Source organism: Mytilus edulis, chromosome 6, assembly GCF_963676685.1.
Source record: "Mytilus edulis chromosome 6, xbMytEdul2.2, whole genome shotgun sequence".
Lineage (NCBI taxonomy): Eukaryota > Metazoa > Mollusca > Bivalvia > Mytilida > Mytilidae > Mytilus > Mytilus edulis.
Genome location: NC_092349.1, coordinates 59,915,478 through 59,938,311, shown reverse-complemented (window position 1 = coordinate 59,938,311; position 22,834 = coordinate 59,915,478). Strand labels below are relative to the sequence as shown.

The following is a 22,834-nucleotide window of genomic DNA, read 5'->3' as shown; positions in this document are numbered from 1 at the left end:
TTATGATATACATGTATTATCTCATGTACAACTAGACCACATCTTTTCTATTTTAAACTTATTTTTCAGTTTAAAATTATGATACATGTATTATCTCATGTACAACTAGACCACATCTTTTCTACTTTAAACTTATTGTTCAGTTTAAAATTATGATACATGTATTATCTCATGTACAACTAGACCACATTTTTTCTATTTTAAACTTATTGTTCAGTTTAAAATTATGATACATGTATTATCTCATGTACAACTAGACCACATCTTTTCTATTTTAAACTTATTGTTCAGTTTAAAATTATGATACATGTATTATCTCATGTACAACTAGACCACATCTTTTCTATTGTAAACTTATTGTTCAGTTTAAAATTATGATACATGTATTATCTCATGTACAACTAGACCACATCTTTTCTATTTTTGTCTGACATTTGATAGTGAAGGGGAGTTGTGTTTTTCTAGTCTACACTTCCAAAAGTCTATCCTGTACCTTATTAAAAATTGAGAAATTTTACTGTGAAGTTGTAGTGACATCAATTTGAAATTTGGTGCATATGTTCATTATGATGTTGATTTTAAAAATTACATTCCAAATTGAGTTTTCTTTTTACAGATTTTATTGTTTACTGAACATGGAAACAAGACTGTGTGAGTTGTGTATGGTTTTTTATGGATGCATGTTCTTGTTATATGTAAACAAAAGTTGGCAAAAGAAAAATAAAACAAGAATAATATTTCTATAAGAAATAATTTAGTGATATAATTACATTTCGTTATAACAATCTCACAGATCCTGAAGAAAGTTCACCATTACAATACTGGCCTGCAATATAGTCAGTTCTATAAATTAGTTCAATAAGCATAGCTTCCATCAAATACACAAACTACCTTAAGTTAGTTAAATAAACAAAACAACAATACAATTCAACCTCATCAGACAATCTAAATTACCAGACCAGACTGTAATGGGATCAAATAAAACATATTGCACATTTTATAAAGCACTTTTGTGTATTATTTTTATATGGTTGTGCTAATGCAAGAATTTCAGGGACTGAATTTTCGGCTCTCCCTTGACACCATTTGCGAGTATGGTCTTTAGGAAACGATGATAGTCCGTTGGAAGGGGACGATAAATAGCTGACCCGTGTTAAGAGAGAGCCATATCTCTTGCACGTTAAAGACACCCTTGTAGATTTCGAAAAAGAGCAGGTTAATGCCGCTACAAGGCAGCACTCGCACCTGCAAAGTGGAAAGGGATATAAGTTGCAAAACTTGTTTCCCAATCCACTATAAATAAATATGTTTAAACTAATGCAAGAATTATTAATAATATTTTACAATATTTTATATTATAATAACTTAAAATAATAAGTTTAGAGTATCATTTCATTATTAATAATTAGTGTATTGAAAATTTAAAACAAAACAAAAATACACCAAAATTTTCCTATTAGTCGAAGCTTAAAATTAAGCCTATAACATGAAGTTTAGTTTCCCATTTTCCCAATCTTAATTCTGTCGTTTTAAGAAAATGAATGAATGAATATATACTTTAACTAGTTCACTTCTTAATGCCATTAGAAAACAGTATTCTTTTCAAATTAATCACAACTTTAAAAAAATAACCCTAAAATTTATATCAACTACAATCTCTTTTTAATTAATTTTTCTAGTTTTCTTATACGACTAGACTCCTGATCCGGAGCTGAAGTCACTGGTGTCTGATCATTAGCACTACCCAGTATAGATGATATAGGTATTCTTGCTCTGTAAATCTCTAATAAGTTACTCTGTTCACCTCGTCTTAAACCCTAAAATATAGATATTAAATTCAAAATAACAAATCTTCACTGCAGTTACTCTGGCTAAATCTTAATAATATATTGAAATTGCAAGTCTACACACTATAAGAAGATCACAAAGTAGAAGATGCATTGTAGTTATCTTTTGAAACATATTTTAGAAAAAGTCATTAATGAACTTAATATATAAACATATGATTTATGTGAATGATAGATGTAGAAGTGCATGTATTAAACTTTTTATACGACCGCAAATTTTGAAAAAATTTTCGTCGTATATTGCTATCACGTTGGCGTCTGCGTCGTCGTCGTCGTCGTCGTCGTCGTCGTCGTCGTCGTCGTCCGGCGTCCGAATACTTTTAGTTTTCGCACTCTAACTTTAGTAAAAGTGAATGGAAATCTATGAAATTTTAACACAAGGTTTATGACCACAAAAGGAAGGTTGGTATTGATTTTGGGAGTTTTGGTCCCAATATTTTAGGAATTAGGGGCCAAAAAGGGCCCAAATAAGCATTTTCTTGGTTTTCGCACTATAACTTTAGTTTAAGTTAATAGAAATCTATGAAATTTTGACACAAGGTTTATGACCACAAAAGAACGGTTGGGATTGATTTTGGGAGTTTTGGTCTCAACAGTTTAGGAATTAGGGGCCAAAAAAGGGCCCAAATAAGCATTATTCTTGGTTTTCGCACAATAACATTAGTTTAAGTAAATAGAAATCAATGAAATTTAAACACAATGTTAATGACTACAAAAGGAAGGTTGGTATTGATTTTGGGAGTTTAGGTCCCAACAGTTTAGGAATTAGGGGCCAAAAAGGGACCCAAATAAGCATTTTTCTTGGTTTTCGCACCATAACGTTAGTATAAGTAAATAGAAATCTATGAAATTTAAACACAAGGTTTATGACCATAAAAGAAAGGTTGGGTTTGATTTTGGGAGTTTTGGTCCCAACATAATAAGGGGCCCAAAGGGTCCAAAATTAAACTTTTGTTTGATTTCATCAAAATTGAATAATTGGGGTTCTTTGATATGCTGAACCTATCTGTCATGACTGTGTATGTAGATTCTTAACTTTTGGTCCCGTTTTCAAATTGGTCTACATTAAGGTCCAAAGGGTCCAAAATTAAACTTAGTTTGATTTTGACAAAAAATGAATCAGTTAGGTTCTTTGATATGCTGAATCTAAAAATGTACTTAGATTCTTGATTATTGGCCCAGTTTTCAAGTTGGTCCAAATCGGGGTCCAAAATTAAAATTTGTTTGATTTCATCAAAAATTGAATAAATGGGGTTCTTTGATATACCAAATCTAACTGTGTATGCCTACATTTTTGGTCCTGTTTTCAAATTGGTCTACACTAAAGTCCAAAGGGTCCAAAATTAAACTTAGTCTGATTTTAACAAAAATTGAAATCTTGAAGTTCTTTGATATGATGAATCCAAAAATGTACTTAGATTTTTTATTATGGGCCCAGTTTTCAAGTTGGTCCAAATCAGGATCTAATATTATTATATTAAGTATTGTGCAATAGCAAGTCTTTTCAATTGCACAGTATTGCGCAATGGCAAGAAATATCTAATTGCACAATATTGTGAAATATCAAATTTTTTATTAATTAGAGTTATCTTTCTTTGTCCAGAATAGTAAGCAAGAAATATCTAATTGCAAAATATTGTGCAATAGCAAGATTTTTTTTTAATTGGAGTTATCTTTCTTTGTCCAGAATCAACTTAAATCTTTGTTATATACAATATACAATGTATATTCACTTTTTACTACCAACTGATAAATTAAAATAATCTTTACCATTCAGTGATAACAAGCAGTTTTTTTACATCTTAATATTTTATGATGTATTTAAATGAGTAGTTATTGTTGCAAACTCCATTAGAAATTTTAATTGAGATTAGTTTTGGAATAAGGGAAAGGGGGATGTGATTAAAAAAATTGGGTTCAATTTTTCTCATTTGAAATTTCATAAATAAAAAAGAAAATTTCTTCAAACATTTTTTTGAGAGGATTAATATTCAACAGCATAGTGAATTGCTCTAAGAGAAACAAAAATTTTAAGTTCATTAGAACACATTCATTCTGTGTCAGAAACCTATGCTGTGTCAACTATTTAATCACAATCCAAATTTAGAGCTGAATCCAGCTTGAATGTTGTGTCCATACTTGCCCTAACCGTTCAGGGTTCAACCTCTGCGGTCGTATAAAGCTACGCCCTGCGGAGCATCTGGTTAATTGTTGGCTTGCTGTCTGACATTTTCCAAACCTCTCTTTTTACTAATACATATTTTCATATATAATTGTTGCATAACAATTACTGGTATTAGTAAAATTTGGTAATAAACCTGATATAACCTGATATAACCAATTTTCACATCACAAAGGAAGATAAGAATATTTCTAGTGGGTCTCATTGGGGTCTAAGCGTGACGCTGGATTGCCAATTTTTTGTAAGCGTGACACATGAAAGTCAAATTTTGTGTAGTGAAAATGGGAAATGAGGTCTTGCGGGACCCGGGAAATGACAAAAAATGAGAATTGCTTACGTATATATTGTAAGCGTGATACAGGAATCTGACAAAACAGTAAGCGGGATCCGGGATCGGAACCCCCCCAATGAGACCCCCTTTCTAGAGATGCTTATTATTGAATACAGTCTATAATTGTCTACTGTTGAATACAATATGTTCAACTCTAGGTGTCTTTTGAGTCATTGGGTTGCTGACTTTAAGATATAAACCCCTCATCTCCATATTTATGAACAAAATGATCATGATATTAGCGCTAGATAGTTTCCTTACACTAACATAAGACTCAAGAATATTTTGAGTATACACAATGACAACTCTAATTATGAAATAATTTTATTATTATATTTTTATTCTTCAACCAGTAACTGAAAGTGCCTAGTAGTAAACCACACACATTTAACCAGGAATTTATAAAACGCCTGGGGAAACAAAACGACATTTAGTCAATTACTGACACCTCTTAGCAAAGTAGCAAAGCTTCTAGCAATAAACCACTTTCAGCCATCAATTGCCTTTTATGCTACTCTATGCATGGGGTAGAGTAGAAACTTCAATCAGTTTATGACAAACTATACACTATGGAACTGATGCTTATTAAAGTTATATTTGGTACACTGAAAAAACTGATAGATGGATTGATTGTTGGTTGTATTACGTCTCTGTTACATGCATATTTAAACTCACCAAATAAATGTAAATGTGACATGTGGATAACACAAACAAAGATTTCTCAATAAATGTAATTTATTCATTGTGCGATGTACTACACTTGAAGATTAAGAAAATTGTTTTGCATAGACAAATATTTTACTGTAAAATCACAATAACTCTCACCTTCATTTCTAAAACTTTTTGGAATTCATTAATATCTGAATCACTTAATAATCTGATGTAATTATCTACAAAACCTTGTGGCTGTTCATGTGGTGACATCACAACCTATAATATATAATATCATATTATGCGGCTGTTCATGTGGTGACATCACAACCTATAATATATAATATCATATTATGTGGCTGTACATGTGGTGACATCACAACCTATAATATATAATATCATATTATGTGGCTGTTCATGTGGTGACATCACAACCTATAATATATAATATCATATTATGGACATTGTAGCTGTTGTTACTTCACAATCTATCAATAACATATTGTGGAGTCATTTATTTTCTAGATATAAATTTTCATGGTTTGAGGAAATATTGTAGGTTTGTGGATATTTGACTTCATCCTTTTGTTAAAGTTTGCATACATGATACATGTATATACAAGTCTAAGGGAAATTCGTTGAAATTTTAATTCATGGTTCAACTTTACAGATGAAATCCATGAAAATGGGTATCCAACAAATTATAATGAATCAACAGAATTGTGACATTATATTAACATCATATTGAAAGGGATATGAAGATACCTATAAAACCATAAATACTGCAGCTGTGCTATTTGAGCAGTTAAATTGCATTGACCGTATATACATATGTGATATACAGTCACTGACCGTATATCACCTTGTTTATGACGTTGACAATGCGTTTCCGTAGAGTTTTATTTATGAAGTCAATAAAACATACAGGTTTCCGGAATTTTACGACTTTCGTTGAAAATTAAGAAATGATGTTTTTTACCCTAAATGCTTCATTTAGAACAGTTATAAGAGTTGAAGTATATAAAGAATAACCATACAGCCTCGCTTTCTACCTGTTTCTAAGCCTTGTACAAATAACATTGATATTTCGAGACAATGTATGGTTATTCTATATTTAACTTCATTTCATATTTGTGTCTACCAAAAACATTAACAGTACAAATTTCACTGCACCAAGCTGCACAAAGTGTGGCTTTCTTTGTAATTTTGATTGGCACACAGCAATCACAAGGGAATCCAAAATGATTTTATTATATTTTAATTACAAATAAAATGCAACATTCATGACCGCAGTACTTCCCCATGATATTTTTACCAAAATGCAAATGAAAACAACAGTAAGCTGTAATTTTATGGTTTTTTTTAGCATAAAAATGAAATTATAAGAATTGGATGATTCTTTTTTTCATATTTCTATAAGGTTGTAAAAGTGTTGATTACATACACATTTTTAATGTACAGTGCTTTGTTTCATAAAAAAAACTTTGTACCCTTACTCAGAAATACATTGCACATGAACTTAAGATATTACTAAAGGTAAAACTTACCTTAAGAATCATCTCTGCTTTAGTCATACCTTTAACAACAATCTTAGTATAACTGAAAATATTTAATACAAAACATTTTATATCATCTCTTTTAATGGAAGCAAAAAATCCATCAAAACTATTATACATAAGTTATATACTTTTAGATACATTGTACTGCTAAAAATAATATTTATCTTTAAAATTTGTGATGTTTTGTTTGTAAATTATGTTGTGACAGCACTAGTTGTATGATCAACAAACAATCTGAGACTATCTGAAAATAAGTATATGAGTATGCTGGTATGCTGTAATACATGTATAAACCCACATATAGTCAGACTATACCTAAGAACTAGACATCAGCTGTTGTCTGCTCTTTGGTCGGGTTGTTGTCTCTTTGACATATTCCCCATTTCCATTCTCAATTTTATATTTGCATGCTTGTTAACTAACTGGCTATTAGAGTACTGGAGTTGTTTAAAGTATGTTGTTTACCCGGTAGTATTGTCATGAGTGAACAAAACCATTTACTAAGCTTTTAAAAAAACAATTGTCTATCCATTTTGTTTATGTTATTAGTGTAGCATTTAATATTCTCAACCAATAACAATAAATATGATGTGTTACCTTGCTGGTGCTTTTCTTATAACCTGTGAACCTAGTGATGGAAGATCTAATAAAACTGTTTTCAGGGAATGAGTATCTAATAATAACTGAAAATAGACAATATAAGAACTGATTAAAAAAATAAAATAAAACGATAAATTTAACATTATGACACTTCTGTTAAGTTTATATAAGGCTAATTGTACTGACTTTTTTTATTGTGTGTACTTTGATCTCTGGAGAGTATATTTTATAATCAAATCTTTAACTGAATAAATTTAATGTCTGGAAAAAGCTTTTTACATATCACTGCCCCAGTCTGCACGGTTAGCCACTAGTCTGATGCCCCAGACTAGTAAAATTTCATTCGGACTAGTAAGTTTTTGCAAAATTTTGTTTGGACCAATAAGAAAAATGTCAGAATATTGGTCTTCGGACTAGTAGTTGAAAAAGTTTTTGGTGCAGACTGCTTCCCATTGGTCATGGTCAGTGTTATGCTATGGTGAAGACAGAAAAAAACAACACAAACAAAATCTATTGTATAACAAACCTGTTCAGCTGCCACTGTATTGATAGATTTACATCGGAATAAGTTGTTAATGAATTTTGGAATAAATGTGCTGAAAAAGAGAGAAAAAGACATATATAAGCTACTGCAATTATTATGTTTAACATACTTTAATCCCAAATAACGAGGTACACAATTTCAGTTTAACATTTTGACATTACTGTTGATTCATTTATTTTCGTGGGTACCAATTTTCATGGATTGATGAAAACTTGCATATTCGTGGATTTTTAAATTCATGGTTTTTGAAAATTTTACATACATTCCTTTAGAAAATATGTACTTGTTGAACATTAAAATTGTTAATTCGTTGAACATTTAAATTCGTGGTTCCCCTGAACCTATAAATTCCATTAAAATTAGTATCCAAAGAATATTAAAGAATCCACAGTATATGCTGTTCTGGATCACCACATGAGATATATGGACTCATAATTCATGTAAACTATTTTTAGGGGACACTGATGACAGGGAATAGGAGCCAATACTTACCTGTTTTTAGATATACAATGGTCAATTCTTTAACATTAATTCAAATAAATGGAGAATGTGTTCATGAGATACAGCAGCCCGTGCTGTAAATGTGCAAAAGTCAAAGTAACAATTCGATTTGATGATGTACAGAGGTACCGACAGATGAACAGACAGACAAGGGTAAACCTTTATGCCCCTTTTCCTAGCCAGCAAGCATAAAAAAAAATGTAAGAAAATACAATATTTTTTTTCAAGCTTTCAAAACAGGAAGAAAGCCAAGACTTACAGAATTTCCCGGCAGTTTTGATGTGAGAACATTTTTTTTTTACATTTTCCAACAATATATTTTACATGATTTGACTTACTTTACAAACTTTAGACAGAACTGAGTGAAGAATTTTCTAGATGAAGCTAAGTTATCTCTGATGATTGGTATATTCTGTTTCAAATGTGTAGTAACAGCAGACACATATCCACTCTGGTCCCCAACAGCTTCTACTGATGACCATGACATCTGAAAATAAAGAACCAGTACATCTAACAATTCTAAGATTATAATCCTTGGGAACCTAATGCTAATGGGTAAGGGTTCAATCCTTTGTTTTGGTTAGTATTTAGGTGATAATAAGGTAAAAGTAAGTTTTAGCATTTTGGTATACAAAAATAATGTGAAATGTTTTGTTTTAGGTTTTAGGTGTTCAGTTTTAGCATTATGGTAAGCATTAGTCACAGTAATAGTAAAACCTTTTTCACACGAAATCTGCTATCCTGTTGATATTGTAAGTTGTGAACAGGATAACATATTAATCAAATGTCCATGACAGTAATAGTAAAACCTTTTTCACAAGAAATCTGCTATCCTGTTGATATTGTAATTTGTGAACAGGATAACCTATTAATCAAATGTCCATGACAAAATATATTCAAACACCATCACCTTATTCATAGCTAACACATTGGTTCACATTATTAGCATGTTACCATGGGTTTTTTGTGTGTCGTAAAATTGTGGTTATGTATATATGTGTTGTTGATGTTTTTTTTGTGTTATTGAATTATTGTCTTATATATGTATACTATATCTTTTGTTAGAAACTGTTTACTGAACATTTACTTTCTCATAGGTTACACAATATAAGTAGTCATAGTTGTTTGAACTGTTTACTATGTATGTACCTTACTCATGGCTGTAAGAGCAGGCTCACAAGCTGTTTCTAAGTCCTGTACAAGTAACTGTATACAACTTGATATCACACTGAAATATTATAAACAATATTCTAAATACTTGTTAATACAAATTTAATTGATTTTATCAATACCAATTAACTTGTTTAAAATTTGTTTCATGTATAAATAGAAGGGGGACTATTCTAACTTAATTTTATACAATAAAATTGACCTATAGAATTATTAGAACTAGAGCTAGAAATAGGAATAGAAGTAGAACTAGAAATAGGACTAACAGTATGACTAGGACTAAAACTAGAATTAAAACTAAAACTAGAACTAGGACTAAGACTAGAATTAGAACTAGAACCACACCTAGAACTATAACTAGAACTAGAACAAGAAATAGAATTAGAACTAAAATAAGAACTAGAACTTGATTTAGAATTAGAACTAGAGCTAGAACAACTAGAGGCTCTAAAGAGCCTGTGTCGCTCACCTTGGTCAACAAAGGACATAGATGGATTCATGACAAAATTGTGTTTTGGTAATGGTGATGTGTTTTTAGATTTTACTTTACTTAACATTCTTGCTGCTTACAATTATCTCTATCTATAATGAACTTGGCCCAGTAGTTTCAGTGGAAAATGTTTGTGAAAATCTACAAATTTTATGAAAATTGTTAAAAATTGACTATGAAGGGCAATACATGTAACTCCTTAGGGGGTCAATTGACCATTTTGGTCGTGCTGACTTATTTTTAGGTCTTTTTTTGCTGAACATTATTGCTGTTTACAGTTTATCTCAATCTATTATAGTATTCAAGGTAATAACCAACAAGAGGCTCTCAAGAGCCTGAATCGCTCACCTTAATTCTTTTGGTTAAATCTCTCATCAATGATTATTTTGGCTTTTCAATTTATTTAAATGTTTTTTGGATCGTCCTATTTTCTTCAAAAGCCAAAAAAAATAATCATTTTCTCCTATGTTCTATTTTAGCCATAGGAGCTATGTTTCTTGACATACAAGGAAATAAAATATAAAATTTATACTAGATACTCTGAAACTCATTTAGCCTAAGTTTGGCTGAAATTGATACAGATTTTTTAAAGTAAGTCAACATGATGAACAAATTGTGAAAAAAGTCTTTAAAGGGCAATAACTCCTGAAGTGGTCAATTGACAATTTTGGTCAATTTGACTTAATTGAAGATCTTACTTTGCTGAACATTATTGCTGTTTACAGTTTATTTCTATCTATAATTATATTCAAGACTAGAGGCTCTAAAGAGCCTGTGTCGCTCACCTTGGTCTATGTGAATACTAAACAAATGACACAGATGGATTCAAGACAAAATTGTGGTTTGGTGATGGTGATGTGTTTGTAGATCTTACTTTACTGAACATTCTTGCTGCTTACAATTATCTCTATCTATAATGAACTTGACCCAGTAGTTACAGTGGAAAATGTTAGTAAAATTTTACAAATTTTGTGAAAATTGTTAAAAAAAAATTACTATATAAAGGGCAATAACTCCTTAGGGGTCAATTGACCATTTTGGTCATGTTGACTTCTTTTTAGGTCTTACTTTGCTGTACATTATTGCTGTTTACAGTTTATCTCTATCTATAATAATATTCAAGATAATAACCAAAAACAGCAAAATTTCCTTAAAATTACCAATTCAGGGACAGCAACCCAACAATAGGTTGTCCGATTCATCTGAAAATTTCAGGGCAGATAGATTTTGACCTGATGAACAATTTTCCCCTGTCAGATTTGCTCTAAATGCTTTAGTTTTTGAGTTATAAGCCAAAAACTGCATTTTACCCCCATGTTCTATTTTTAGCCATGGCGGCCATCTTGGTTGGTTGACCGGGTCACCGGACACATTTTTAAAACTAGATACCCCAATGATGATTGTGGCCATGTTTGGTTTAATTTGGCCCAGTAGTTTCAGAGGAGAAGATTTTTCTAAAAGATGACTAAGATTTACGAAAAATGGTTAAAAATTGACTATAAAGGGCAATAACTCCTAAAGGGGTCAATTGACCATTTCGGTCATGTTGACTTATTTGTAAATCTTACTTTGCTGAACATTATTGCTGTTTACAGTTTATCTTTATCTATAATAATATTCAAGATAATAACCAAAAACAGCAAAATTTCCTTAAAATTACATATTCAGGGGCAGCAACCCAACAACGGATTGTCTGATTCATCTGAAAATTTCAGGGAAGATAGATCTTGACCCCATGTCAGATTTGCTCAAAATGCTTTGGTTTTTGAGTTATAAGCCAAAAACTGCATTTTACCCCTATGTTCTATTTTTAGCCATGGCGGCCATCTTGGTTGGTAGGCGGGGTCACGCCACACATTTTTTAAACTAGATAACCCAATGATGATTGTGGCCAAGTTTGGTTTAATTTGGCCCAGCAGTTTCAGAGGAGAAGATTTTTGTAAAAGTTAACGACGACGGACGACGACGGACGCCGGACGCAAAGTGATGGGAAAAGCTCACTTGGCCCTTCGGGCCAGGTGAGCTAATAATAAACAAAAACAGCAAAATTTCCTTAAAATTATCAATTCAGGGGCAGCAACCCAACAACAGGTTGTCTGATTCATCTGAAAATTTCAGGGCAGATAGATCTTGACCTGATAAACAATATTACCCACGTCAGATTTTCTCTAAATGCTTTGGTTTTTGAGTTATAAGCCAAAAACTGCATTTGACCCCTATGTTCTATTTTTAGCAATGGCGACCATGTTTGTTGATAGATCATAACTTCGGATACAATTTACAAACTAGATACCCTAAGGAACATTCAGTTAAAGTTTGGAAGTATTTGGCCCAGTAGTTTCAGAGGAGAAGATTTTTGTAAAAGATTACTAAGATTTACGAAAAATGGTTAAAAATTGACTATAAAGGGCAATAACTCCTAAAGGGGTCAACTGACCATTTCCGTCATGTTGACTTATTTGTAAATCTTACTTTGCTGAACATTATTGCTGTTTACAGTTTATCTCTATCTATAATAATATTCAAGATAATAACCAAAAACAGCAAAATTTCTTTAAAATTACCAATTCAGGGGCAGTAACCCAACAACAGGTTGTCTTATTCATCTGAAAATTTCAGGGCAGATAGATCTTGACCTGATAAACAATATTATCCCATGTCAGATTTGCTCTAAATGCTTTGGTTTTTGAGTTATAAGCCAAAAACTGCATTTGACCCCTATGTTCTATTATTAGCAATGGCGACCATGTTTGTTGATAGATCACAACTTCGGATACAATTTACAAACTAGATACCCTAAGGAACATTCAGTTAAAGTTTGGAAGTATTTGGCCCAGTAGTTTCAGAGGAGAAGATTTTTGTAAAAGATTACTAAGATTTACGAAAAATGGTTAAAAATTGACTATAAAGGGCAATAACTCCTAAAGGGGTCAACTGACCATTTCCGTCATGTTGACTTATTTGTAAATCTTACTTTGCTGAACATTATTCCTGTTTACAGTTTATCTCTATCTATAATAATATTCAAGATAATAACCAAAAACAGCAAAATTTCCTTAAAATTACCAATTCAGGGGCAGCAACCCAACAACGGGTTGTCTGATTCATCTGAAAATTTCAGGGCAGATAGATCTTGACCTGATAAACAATATTACCCCATGTCAGATTTGCTTTAAATGCTTTGGTTTTTGAGTTATAAGCCAAAAACTGCATTTGATCCCTATGTTCTATTTTTAGCAATGGCGACCATGTTTGTTGATAGATCAAAACTTCGGATACAATTTATAAATTAGATACCCTAAGGAACATTCAGTTAAAGTTTGAAAGTATTTGGCCCAGTAGTTTCAGAGGAGAAGATTCTTGAAATAGTTTACGACGACAGACGACAGACGACGGACGACGACGGACGCCAAGTGATGGCATAAGCTCACTTGTCCCTTCGGGACAGGTGAGCTAAAAACAGCAAAAATTTCCTTAAAATTACCAATTCAGGCAGCAACCTAACAACAGGTTGTCCGATTCATCTGAAAATTTCAGGGCTGATAGATCTTGACCTGATAAACAATTTTACCCCATCAGATTTGCTCTAAATGCTTTGGTTTTTGAGTTTTGGAGTGCATTTTACCCCTATGTTTTATTTTTAGCCATGGTGGCCATCTTTGTTGGTTGGCTGAGTTACCGGACACATTTTTAAAACAAGATACCCCAATGATTATTATGGCCAAGTTTGGTTTAATTTGGCCCAGTAGTTTCAGAGGAGAAGATTTTTCTAAAAGATTATCAAGATTTACGAAAAATGGTTAAAAATTGACTATAAAGGGCAATAACTCCTAAAGGGGTCAACTGACCATATCGGTCATGTTGACTTATTTGTAAATCTTACTTTGCTGAACATTATTGCTGTTTACAGTTTATCTTTATCTATAATAATATTCAAGATAATAACCAATAAAAACAGCAAAATTTCCTTAAAATTAACAATTCAGGGGCAGCAACCCAACACAGGTTGCCCAATTCATCTGAAAATTTCAGGACAGATAGATCTTGACCTGATAAACAACTTTACCCAGTCAGATTTGCTCTAAATGCTTTTGTTTTTGAGTTGTAAGCCAAAAACTGCATTTTACCCCTATGTTCTATTTTTAGCCATGGCGGCCATCTTGGTTGGTTGGCCGGGTCATCAAACATATTTTTTAAACTAGATACCCCAATGATGATTGTGGCCAAGTTTGGTTTAATTTGGCCCAGTAGTTTCAGAGGAGAAGATTTTTGTAAAAGTTAACAACGACGACGGACGCAGTGATGGGAAAAGCTCACTTGGCCCTTCGGGCCAGGTGAGCTAAAAATTAGAACTAGAACTAGAACTAAAACTAGAACAAGAATTAAAATGAGAAATAGAATTGGGACTAGAAATAGAATTGGGACTAGAAATAGAACTGGGACAAGAAATAGAACTTGGGACTAGAAATAGAACTGGGACTAGAAATAAAACTGGGACTAGAACTAGAATTAGAACTAAGACTTGGAACTAAAACTAAGAATAGGACTAGAACTTGAACTAGGACTAAAACTAAGACTAGAACTTGAACTAGGACTAGAACTAAAACTAGGACTTCAAATAGGACTAGGACTAGAACTAAAATCAAAACTTGGACCTTAAACTAAAACTAGGACTAGAACTAGGACAAGGACTAGAAATAGTATTAAGACTAGGACTAGGACTAGAACTAGAACAAGGACTAGAACTAGGACAAGGACTAGAACTAGGACAAGGACTAGAAATAGTATTAGACTAGGACTAGGACTAGAACTAGGACAAGGACTAGAACTAAGACAAGGACTAGAACTAGGATTAAGACTAGGACTAGGATTAAGAGTAGGACTAGGATTGAGACTAGGACTAAAAATAAGAACTAGGATTAGAACTAGAACTAAAACTAGGACTTAGACTAGAACTAGGACTTCATAAAGGACTATGACTAGAACTAGAACTAGGACTAGAATTAGAACTAAGAATGGAACTTAAATTAGAACTAGGACTAAAACTAGATTTAGAACTAGAACTAGAACTAGCACTAGGACTAGGACTAGAACTAGCACTAGGACTAGCACTAGAAATAAGAACTAGGATTAGATCTAGGACTGGGACTAGAACTAGCACTAGGACTAGAAATAAGAACTAGGATTAGATCTAGAACTAGGACTAGAACTAGCACTATGAATAGAACTAAGACTAGAAATAAGAACTAGGATTAGATCTAAAACTAGGACTATAACTAGGACAAGGATTAGAATTAAGACGAGAACTAGGACTTCTACTAGAACTAGGACAAGGATTAGAACGAAGTTAAGAACTAGGACAAGGATTATAACCAAGATGAGAACTAGGACAAGGATTAGAACCAAGATGAGAACTAGGACAACTACTAGAACTAGGATTAGGATTAGGACTAGAACTAGAAACAAAACTTGGAACTAAAACTAAAACTAGGACTAGAACTAGGTTAACCGTTGATAACATTAATATATACTGTAATTGCAAAACACGACATAACATAAATTTAAACTTTCCTTCTGAAGGTTATATTATTACCTTTTCAATTCAAATGATAAAAGATAATATCTCTTTTTTTAAATAGTGTAACTGAGGAAGATTTTTTTTATTATTATTAAGGCCACACTAATTTAATTTCTTGTTCCACAGATTTTCCCTCCCAAAAAATCGAGTGAGTGAGCAATTTGAAAATTTTGATACTACAAAATAAACTAAATTTACAAATTTTGAAAAGTAAAGGCAAGCAATTTTTTTTTTGGTAAACATAAAATCATATCTTCTGACAAGGAATTAAATTGGTGTAGCCTAATATATAATTATTTAACATATCAATCTCAGAAATTCAAAATGGTGTCCAATTCTTCAGATATAACATATCATTTTTGGTTTTGACTGTAAACTATAGCTAAATGGGTTCGTAAAAATTGTGCAAGAACATATAGGTCAATGCTAACATTTACATTTTTTAAAAGGCAGATGATGTGAGGAAAAAAACGTTTGTTTTAAATTCATTTACAGTGACATACTTATGGAATGTATCTTGTTCTGGATTCAGGTCAATCTGACTGGTTAGACCTGGATCTACTTTCTCTTTCAGTTTCTCCTCCAGCTGTTGTGTAGTTTCCATACAATATTCAGCTGTACATAAGATACTACAAATTCTACATTGTTCTTCCTCTGTAAACTTTGTTATCTCCCCTTCCTTGAGGATACTTTGTAATATACCAGAGGCTGAACTGGTGCCTTCTTTGCTTTGTCTGAATAAGAGGAAAAAACACAATAACTTGAATATCAGTGAAACTCAATGTACCACCAATGCTTACAACAAAAATTAAAATCATTCTTTTCATAACAGAAATTAAATCTTCAATACTTTGACTAATGGATAAAAGATAAAACAAGAATACTCGCACTCATTTTTTATGTTCAGTGGACCGTGTACTAGAGGTTAAAACTGTTATTTGGCATCAAAATTAGAAAGATCATAGTATAGGGAACACATGCACTAAGTTTCAAGTTGATTGGACTAATTTATCAGTCCCTTAAATTTGATCTTGATTTTGCAATATAACTAGATATCATTGAGATGGGAGCCATCTCTGTGGGCCCCGCTGTCAATAACGTGGGGTAAATAAGTTGTATGGATAATCTGATATGAAGCATTATTTGAAGTTATTACATAGTCTCATGTGTGATTTTGATCTAAGATTTTAAGTTAAAACTGATAAATATTCTCATCTTACTTTCATAGTATAATAGTGATATGACTGCATGATGTGAACTCATTGTTTACTACTCTAAGGTGACTTCTGGATATATGGATTGATGTTTGAACAATATGTTTAAAGGTGCTGCCCAATTGATATTTGTCACATATTTTTAGAATTATGCCTTCAATATATTATGACCCACCAAGTATAAAGTATGAAATATTAATGGTTCTCGAGAGGTAGAGCGGACACAATTTGTTAAGAACAACGAACGGATGGACAGACCGACAGACTGATCTTAGACCTAGGATGCATACATTATGACACATTCTCTTGTGTTGGTTAATATATATGTTAAGTTGAAAATGTTTGTCAGGTATAAAGTATGAAATAATAACAGCTGTCCTCTCAAAATATAATGTGGATCAAATTTGTTAGCGATGGACAGACCAACAGACAGACAGACCTTTGACCTAGGAAGTGGTACATACATCATGACACACCCTCTGGTGTTGGTTAAGATGGATGTCAAGTATAATATTTGAAATCATAACGGTTCTCAAGATATAGAGCGGACACAATCTTCACCACAGGACACAGGGTTGTCAACTGAAACCAAAGTTTTTTTGACGTTGACCTTTGACCTAGGAAGTTGTACATACATCATGACACGCCCTCTGGTGGTGGTTAAAATGTATGACAAGTATATACTTTGAAATCATAACGATTATCTAGATATGGAGCGGACACGATCTTCACCACAGGACACAGGATTGTCAACTCGAAACCAAAGTTTTTGACCTTGACCTTTGACCTAGGAAGTTGTACATACATCATGACACACCCTCTGGTGGTTGTTAAAATGGATGTCAAGTATAAACTTTGAAATCATAATGGTTATCTAGATATGGAGCGGACACGATCTTCACCACAGGACACAGGGTTGTCAACTGAAACCAAAGTTTTTGACCTTGACCTTTGACCTAGGAAGTTGTACATACAACATGACACACCCTCTGGTGTTGGTTAATAATCATGTTAAGTATTAAGTATGAAATCATAACGGTTCTCTAGATATGGAGCGGACACGAAAGTGTTACGGACGGACAGACGGACGGACGGACGGACAGACGGACGGACGGACAGACTGATCACTATAGGGCGACCCGCCGTCGGCGGGGCCCTAATTAAAAAGTATGACTCTATAATTAAGTCTATCATCATAAGACCTATTAAATAGTACACAACAATGCTGTCTGCTTATCTAACTTAAATATGATTTCTGTATTTTTTGGCTTTCAAGATATAAAAGAAGAAAAAAAAAAACTCTGAGAAAATTCAAAACTGAAAGAGCATAATCATATGGTAAAATCAAAAGCTCAAATACATCAAAGGAATGGATCACAACTGTCATCTATGAGCACTTTTAATGTTGAAGAAAAGACAAATTACATATCTTACTTTGGTAAAGAATTAAGCAGAACTCTGTTAGAATATTCTTTGAGATATTTTTGGAATGTCCTTGTTAGGTCTATCATTGGTTGTCCATTACTCAGCTGTGAACACTGCACCATACATTTCTTATAAAATACAAACAAATCAGCACAGCTAGGTAATACATTACTACTATCTTCTGATTCCATGCGAGGTGTTCCGAACTGTCGGAGGTCTTCTAAGAATCTGTTAACTAACTCTGATAGATTCCTATAAATAATAAGAATATGACTTTAAATGAAGACAGATACATATATTGATACTAGATTATACTGTTTTATTGATATCAAATTATAGATAAAACTACTTTCAAAAATTGATGAGAAAAAGTATTAAATTTTGTACATAAAACTTTGTGATTAAAAATACATCTACCTTTTATGTGATTTTTGTTTTTAATTTAACACTATGGTTGAAAATAAATATGTGAAGTTTTAAACTGGTTTGTCTTTAGGTTTAATACCACCAAATCATGGTACGTCACATCCGGTTGTATACAAAAGTAGGTTGAAAAAAATATTCCCTTGAATTTGACAGTTGTAGGTAATTAATCTACATTTTATTGCAGTAAAACCATTTCTGTGTCATAAACATATGTCTTGGGTATTTCCAAACACCATTATTTTTTATTTGGGATTTCTATAGAAAACTGAGGTTACATGGTGACTAAACCTTGTACACAGATAAAATAAGGGGAGAAATTTGATTGGTTAACTTCCAATGATGGTTATTTTCTTATATGCAATGAAATGTTATTTGAATTTTTTTCTATAGAACTGGACAGGATAAAACTTTACTCATGCCAAGTATTTCTTTATTTGAAACAAGGATAAATTCTGCACATTGTTTTGAAAAGTGCAAATTTAACAAAGACTAATAAGGGAAAATCAATGGTGGTATTACACCTTTACTAAATATCACTTGATATAGCAATCATCCTTAATATAATTATATTACCTATCTTGTGAATCAATATAGATGTCTAGATGTGTCTCAAAACATTGGGATATAATGCCACCAAAAGGAGAGGATGTATCCTTTTCACTATCCTGTAAACATAAATTAAAATTAAAAAAAAACAACATTCAAGCATAGTAATGCTAAAAAGCGTCTTTATCTGTAAATTAATCATATACTTTCTCTTTAAACAAAATTGAAATGTTATTTCAAGGAAAACACACTGATACACAACATTTTTTAAAGCATTTCATGTACCCTTTTTATAAATTTTAAGATCTATTTATTTCACTGCATAATTCTTTACATCAATGTTAAGAAAAAACTGCCCCTGATTATCTATGTGATTTAATGCCCCCGCTTGTTGGTCAAGTATCTAACTACGATTTGCGAAACAGTAATAATTATGTAGTACCCGGTTATAGACTAGACATAACTAGAAAATCCTTTTTCCCATCCACTACTATTGAATGGAATAGCCTTCCCCCCGACATACGTACGTCCAAAAACATAAATATTTTTAAACGAAAGATGAAGTCCAAATTGATACAGCCACCTTCCTATTTCAGTTGTGGGGATAGAAAACTTAATATCATTCATACACGTTTGAGAAATATGTGCAGTTCTTTAAATTCAGATTTACATCGTGTTAATATTAAACCAAGTCCCGCATGCAGCTGTGGCCACCCTGTTGAGGATAGTATACACTATTTTTTAGAGTGCGCTCTTCATAACGAAGCAAGAGAAATACTGTTTTCAAAATTAGAAAGTTATGCTATATCCATTGAGCTTCTATTAGCTGGTGACGGTGACCTTTCTTTTCAGCAAAACAAAGACATTTTTGAGTCCGTACAATCTTATATCAGAATAACACAAAGATTTAAAACAATCAATTAACATTCTAAATTTCTACTTTACAACCTTTCACTCCAGTCTAGTTGTTTCATTATTATTCCTTATTATATTGTATTTTTTTTTCTTTTTTCTTTTTATTTCTAATTTTTGTTTGAAGTATGTATTACATGCATTACTACTATGTTGTATTTTTTCTTTTTCGCCATTATCTAATGTACTTTGTGTTTATATTTATATTGGGAGAGGACGTCTCTAATGTTGTTATAACTTGTGTCCAATCCCTTTTGCTACTTTTGCAAATAAAATATGTTTAAACTAAAACTAAGAAAAAATAATTCTACAGTATTTTTTTAAGCTTAAAAATCTGTCCATTCTATCACATGTTATAAACAAAATGTTGAATCTGAGTTTTAAGTATTTTTTTAAATGTATTGATGTATTCATTTTTAACTCAATTAAAAATATATAAATGTCAACTAAAGTTATTTTTTGTGCATTTTTATAATTTAAAAAAAAAAAAAAAAAATAAAGTTAATTCCATTGAACAACAATTCCTTAATAAACATAGATTAAAATTGTATATTTCACCACATGTTGAAATATATAATAATATTTTGATAAAACAAACCTTATTGTCATCTGATTGTGTTTTCTCTTCATTCTCCATATCACTTTCAAATGGATTAGAAGATTCTTCCTCAAATGGATTACTTGTTGGAGGAGCAACACTCACTGATTTCTTTCCCTGTTTATCAGAATTTACATTACTTAAATTTTATGCATAGTCATTGCTGAATACATTGCCATGGAAAAGATATCATTTAACATTTTTTTCTTACAATGAAAATTAACTGAACCCAGGAAAAAACACTATTAAATAATTTGATTTTAAATTCGAAATTAAACATGTTATATATGTATACTATAGAGGGGTTCACACTTCAAACTTATTTAATTCTACAATAGCGAGTGTGATATTTTGGTAATCCTGTTTGCCTGTCTATTGTCAAAGAGAATATCTTTTGCTATTTTATGTGGTTTGGTTGCTGTCTTAAAGACATATATATGTCCCTTAATTGTTGGGGTATATGCCGATGAGACATTAAAGTATACCCTAAGTTGCTAGTAGATTTTGTCAAAAAATTAAATGAATAATCTGTACAATAAAAATTAAATAGCATTAAGGAGGCTCGAGGGTATAAAAATTTCAGAAAAAAATCAAACATTTGTTTTTCATTGCAAATTTTATTTATTTCCTTTTGTAGTTGTTACTTTATCATATGGTACAAAAATCATTCAAAACAATCAATTCGTGTTGGCCCCAGATGACTTTCAAAATGTATACATCATTGAAAAAGTTCCAAATTATATCCCTTTGGTGGAAAAATGCCATTTTTTGGCTCTAAAATTGAAATATCTTTATCAACTCATCGGTGACCTATCTTTTTTAATATAATTTCCATATAAGCTGTACTTAAACTATATTATTGTAAAATTTTAGCGATTTCTGTAATAAATTTCTTTTTTTTATTTCGATATTACCTTTATTTCTCCTATTACTTCAACAGAAAAAAACCGCCATTACAAAAATGTATGCTTCTTTCGAAGGCAGATTGTGAGCGCAAATGAACGGTGACCCCACTTTTTTATTTTATTTTTCTATTAACTATAAGATAAAGTTCATTTATAGAAAAATATAGAGAAATCCTATATAAATGATTTAGACCCGCGAACTCCTTAGTATTGATGCTAAGAAGATAACTGTATTGTATTTTAAGCTCCGACGGCATCAAATGGGGATTTGATGGTCGCAAATTAAGTTTACTGGCGACGCGTTAGTGGAGACAGTAAACGGGTATTTGCGACCATCAAATCCCCAATTGATGCCGTCGGAGCTTAAAATACAATATTGTTATCTCCATTCTAATGAAACTGACAGAAAACAACTTTAAAACATGTACTGTGGATTCATTAATTTTCGTTGGATACCAATTTTCGTGAGTTTCGTGGTTACATGTAAACCACGAAATTAAATGTTCCACGAATGACAAATTTGCTATGGGCTTATAGGAAGACTGCATCAAAACCACGAAATTAAATATCCACGAACATCCATGTTTTCCCTTATCCACGAAAATTGGTACCCACGAAAATAAATGAATCCACAGTAATTAAAATCTGTCATATGCCGTCTGCGCTTGCGCCTACGTCCCATAGAATCAATTGTCAATTGATGCCATGTAAAAAAGTGACGTTATCCAATCAAAATGAACGTTACAAACGTTGTTACATTAGAATGAACAATATGTGCCAAAATCTACAGACAAAACAAAGGGAGGAATAGATAGATAAATGGCAAGACCAGGTAATTGCAGTTTAACTACCATAATATGTGGGTGTATAATATTCAAACCTATACATGTACAGTTCAAACTATTGATAATAGTTACAGTAAATGTATACCTGAAACTCTTGCAATGTTACACCAGTAAACCTTTTGGCCAGTAAGGTCTCAAAGTTAGTTGTCCTTTGTATAGCAAACAATAACAGCTTAACATCTATCTCAACCTTCCTCTTTGTCATAATCTTTGAAAGCTCTTTCCTGGAAATACAAATAATGATGGTTTCTGAACCAGTTTAATTTTCAAGCTGCAACTTATATGTCATGCTTGATAAAGCCCAACAGCGGAAAATGCAAGAGTTGCAAAGAGGTCTGATATCAGAACAGCAAGTATAAAAATCAATGTAGATTTTTTTTTTATCTCTTGCTTTAAATGTGCTAAATAACTCTTACCAGCATTCAATTTCCTTGTACATATTGTATTAAGCTTTTAAACAAAAATTAACTTACAAGTCTGAGATCACCCTTTTTTTTTACATTTTTTTGT

At 31.9% G+C, this 22,834-nt stretch overlaps 1 protein-coding gene across 5 annotated transcripts in view; it reads right to left on the bottom strand.

Moving 5' to 3' along the window:
- Nucleotides 1–737: 737 nt before the first annotated feature.
- Nucleotides 738–22,834, bottom strand: part of LOC139528005 (vacuolar protein sorting-associated protein 53 homolog) — a 28,616-nt gene continuing 6,519 nt past the window's right edge. Inside the window, exons 9-21 of one of the 5 annotated variants that reach the window (XR_011665503.1) lie at nt 22,410–22,548; nt 20,575–20,691; nt 19,092–19,183; nt 18,102–18,344; nt 15,957–16,187; nt 9,365–9,443; nt 8,554–8,702; nt 7,697–7,766; nt 7,168–7,253; nt 6,559–6,610; nt 5,186–5,290; nt 1,191–1,817; nt 738–1,099 (exon numbers count right to left, since the gene is read on the bottom strand). Coding sequence is in view for 2 of the 5 variants with exons in the window: in XM_071323769.1 (XP_071179870.1) it covers nt 1,650–1,817; nt 5,186–5,290; nt 6,559–6,610; nt 7,168–7,253; nt 7,697–7,766; nt 8,554–8,702; nt 9,365–9,443; nt 15,957–16,187; nt 18,102–18,344; nt 19,092–19,183; nt 20,575–20,691; nt 22,410–22,548 (1,531 nt within the window). In the remaining 3 variants the exon portion in view is untranslated. Of the gene's footprint in view, nt 1,818–5,185; nt 5,447–6,558; nt 6,611–7,167; nt 7,254–7,696; nt 7,767–8,553; nt 8,703–9,364; nt 9,444–15,956; nt 16,188–18,101; nt 18,345–19,091; nt 19,184–20,574; nt 20,692–22,409; nt 22,549–22,834 lie in introns of those variants that run through there. The other 4 variants (XR_011665502.1, XR_011665504.1, XM_071323769.1 and 1 more) reach the window with 4 other exon arrangements.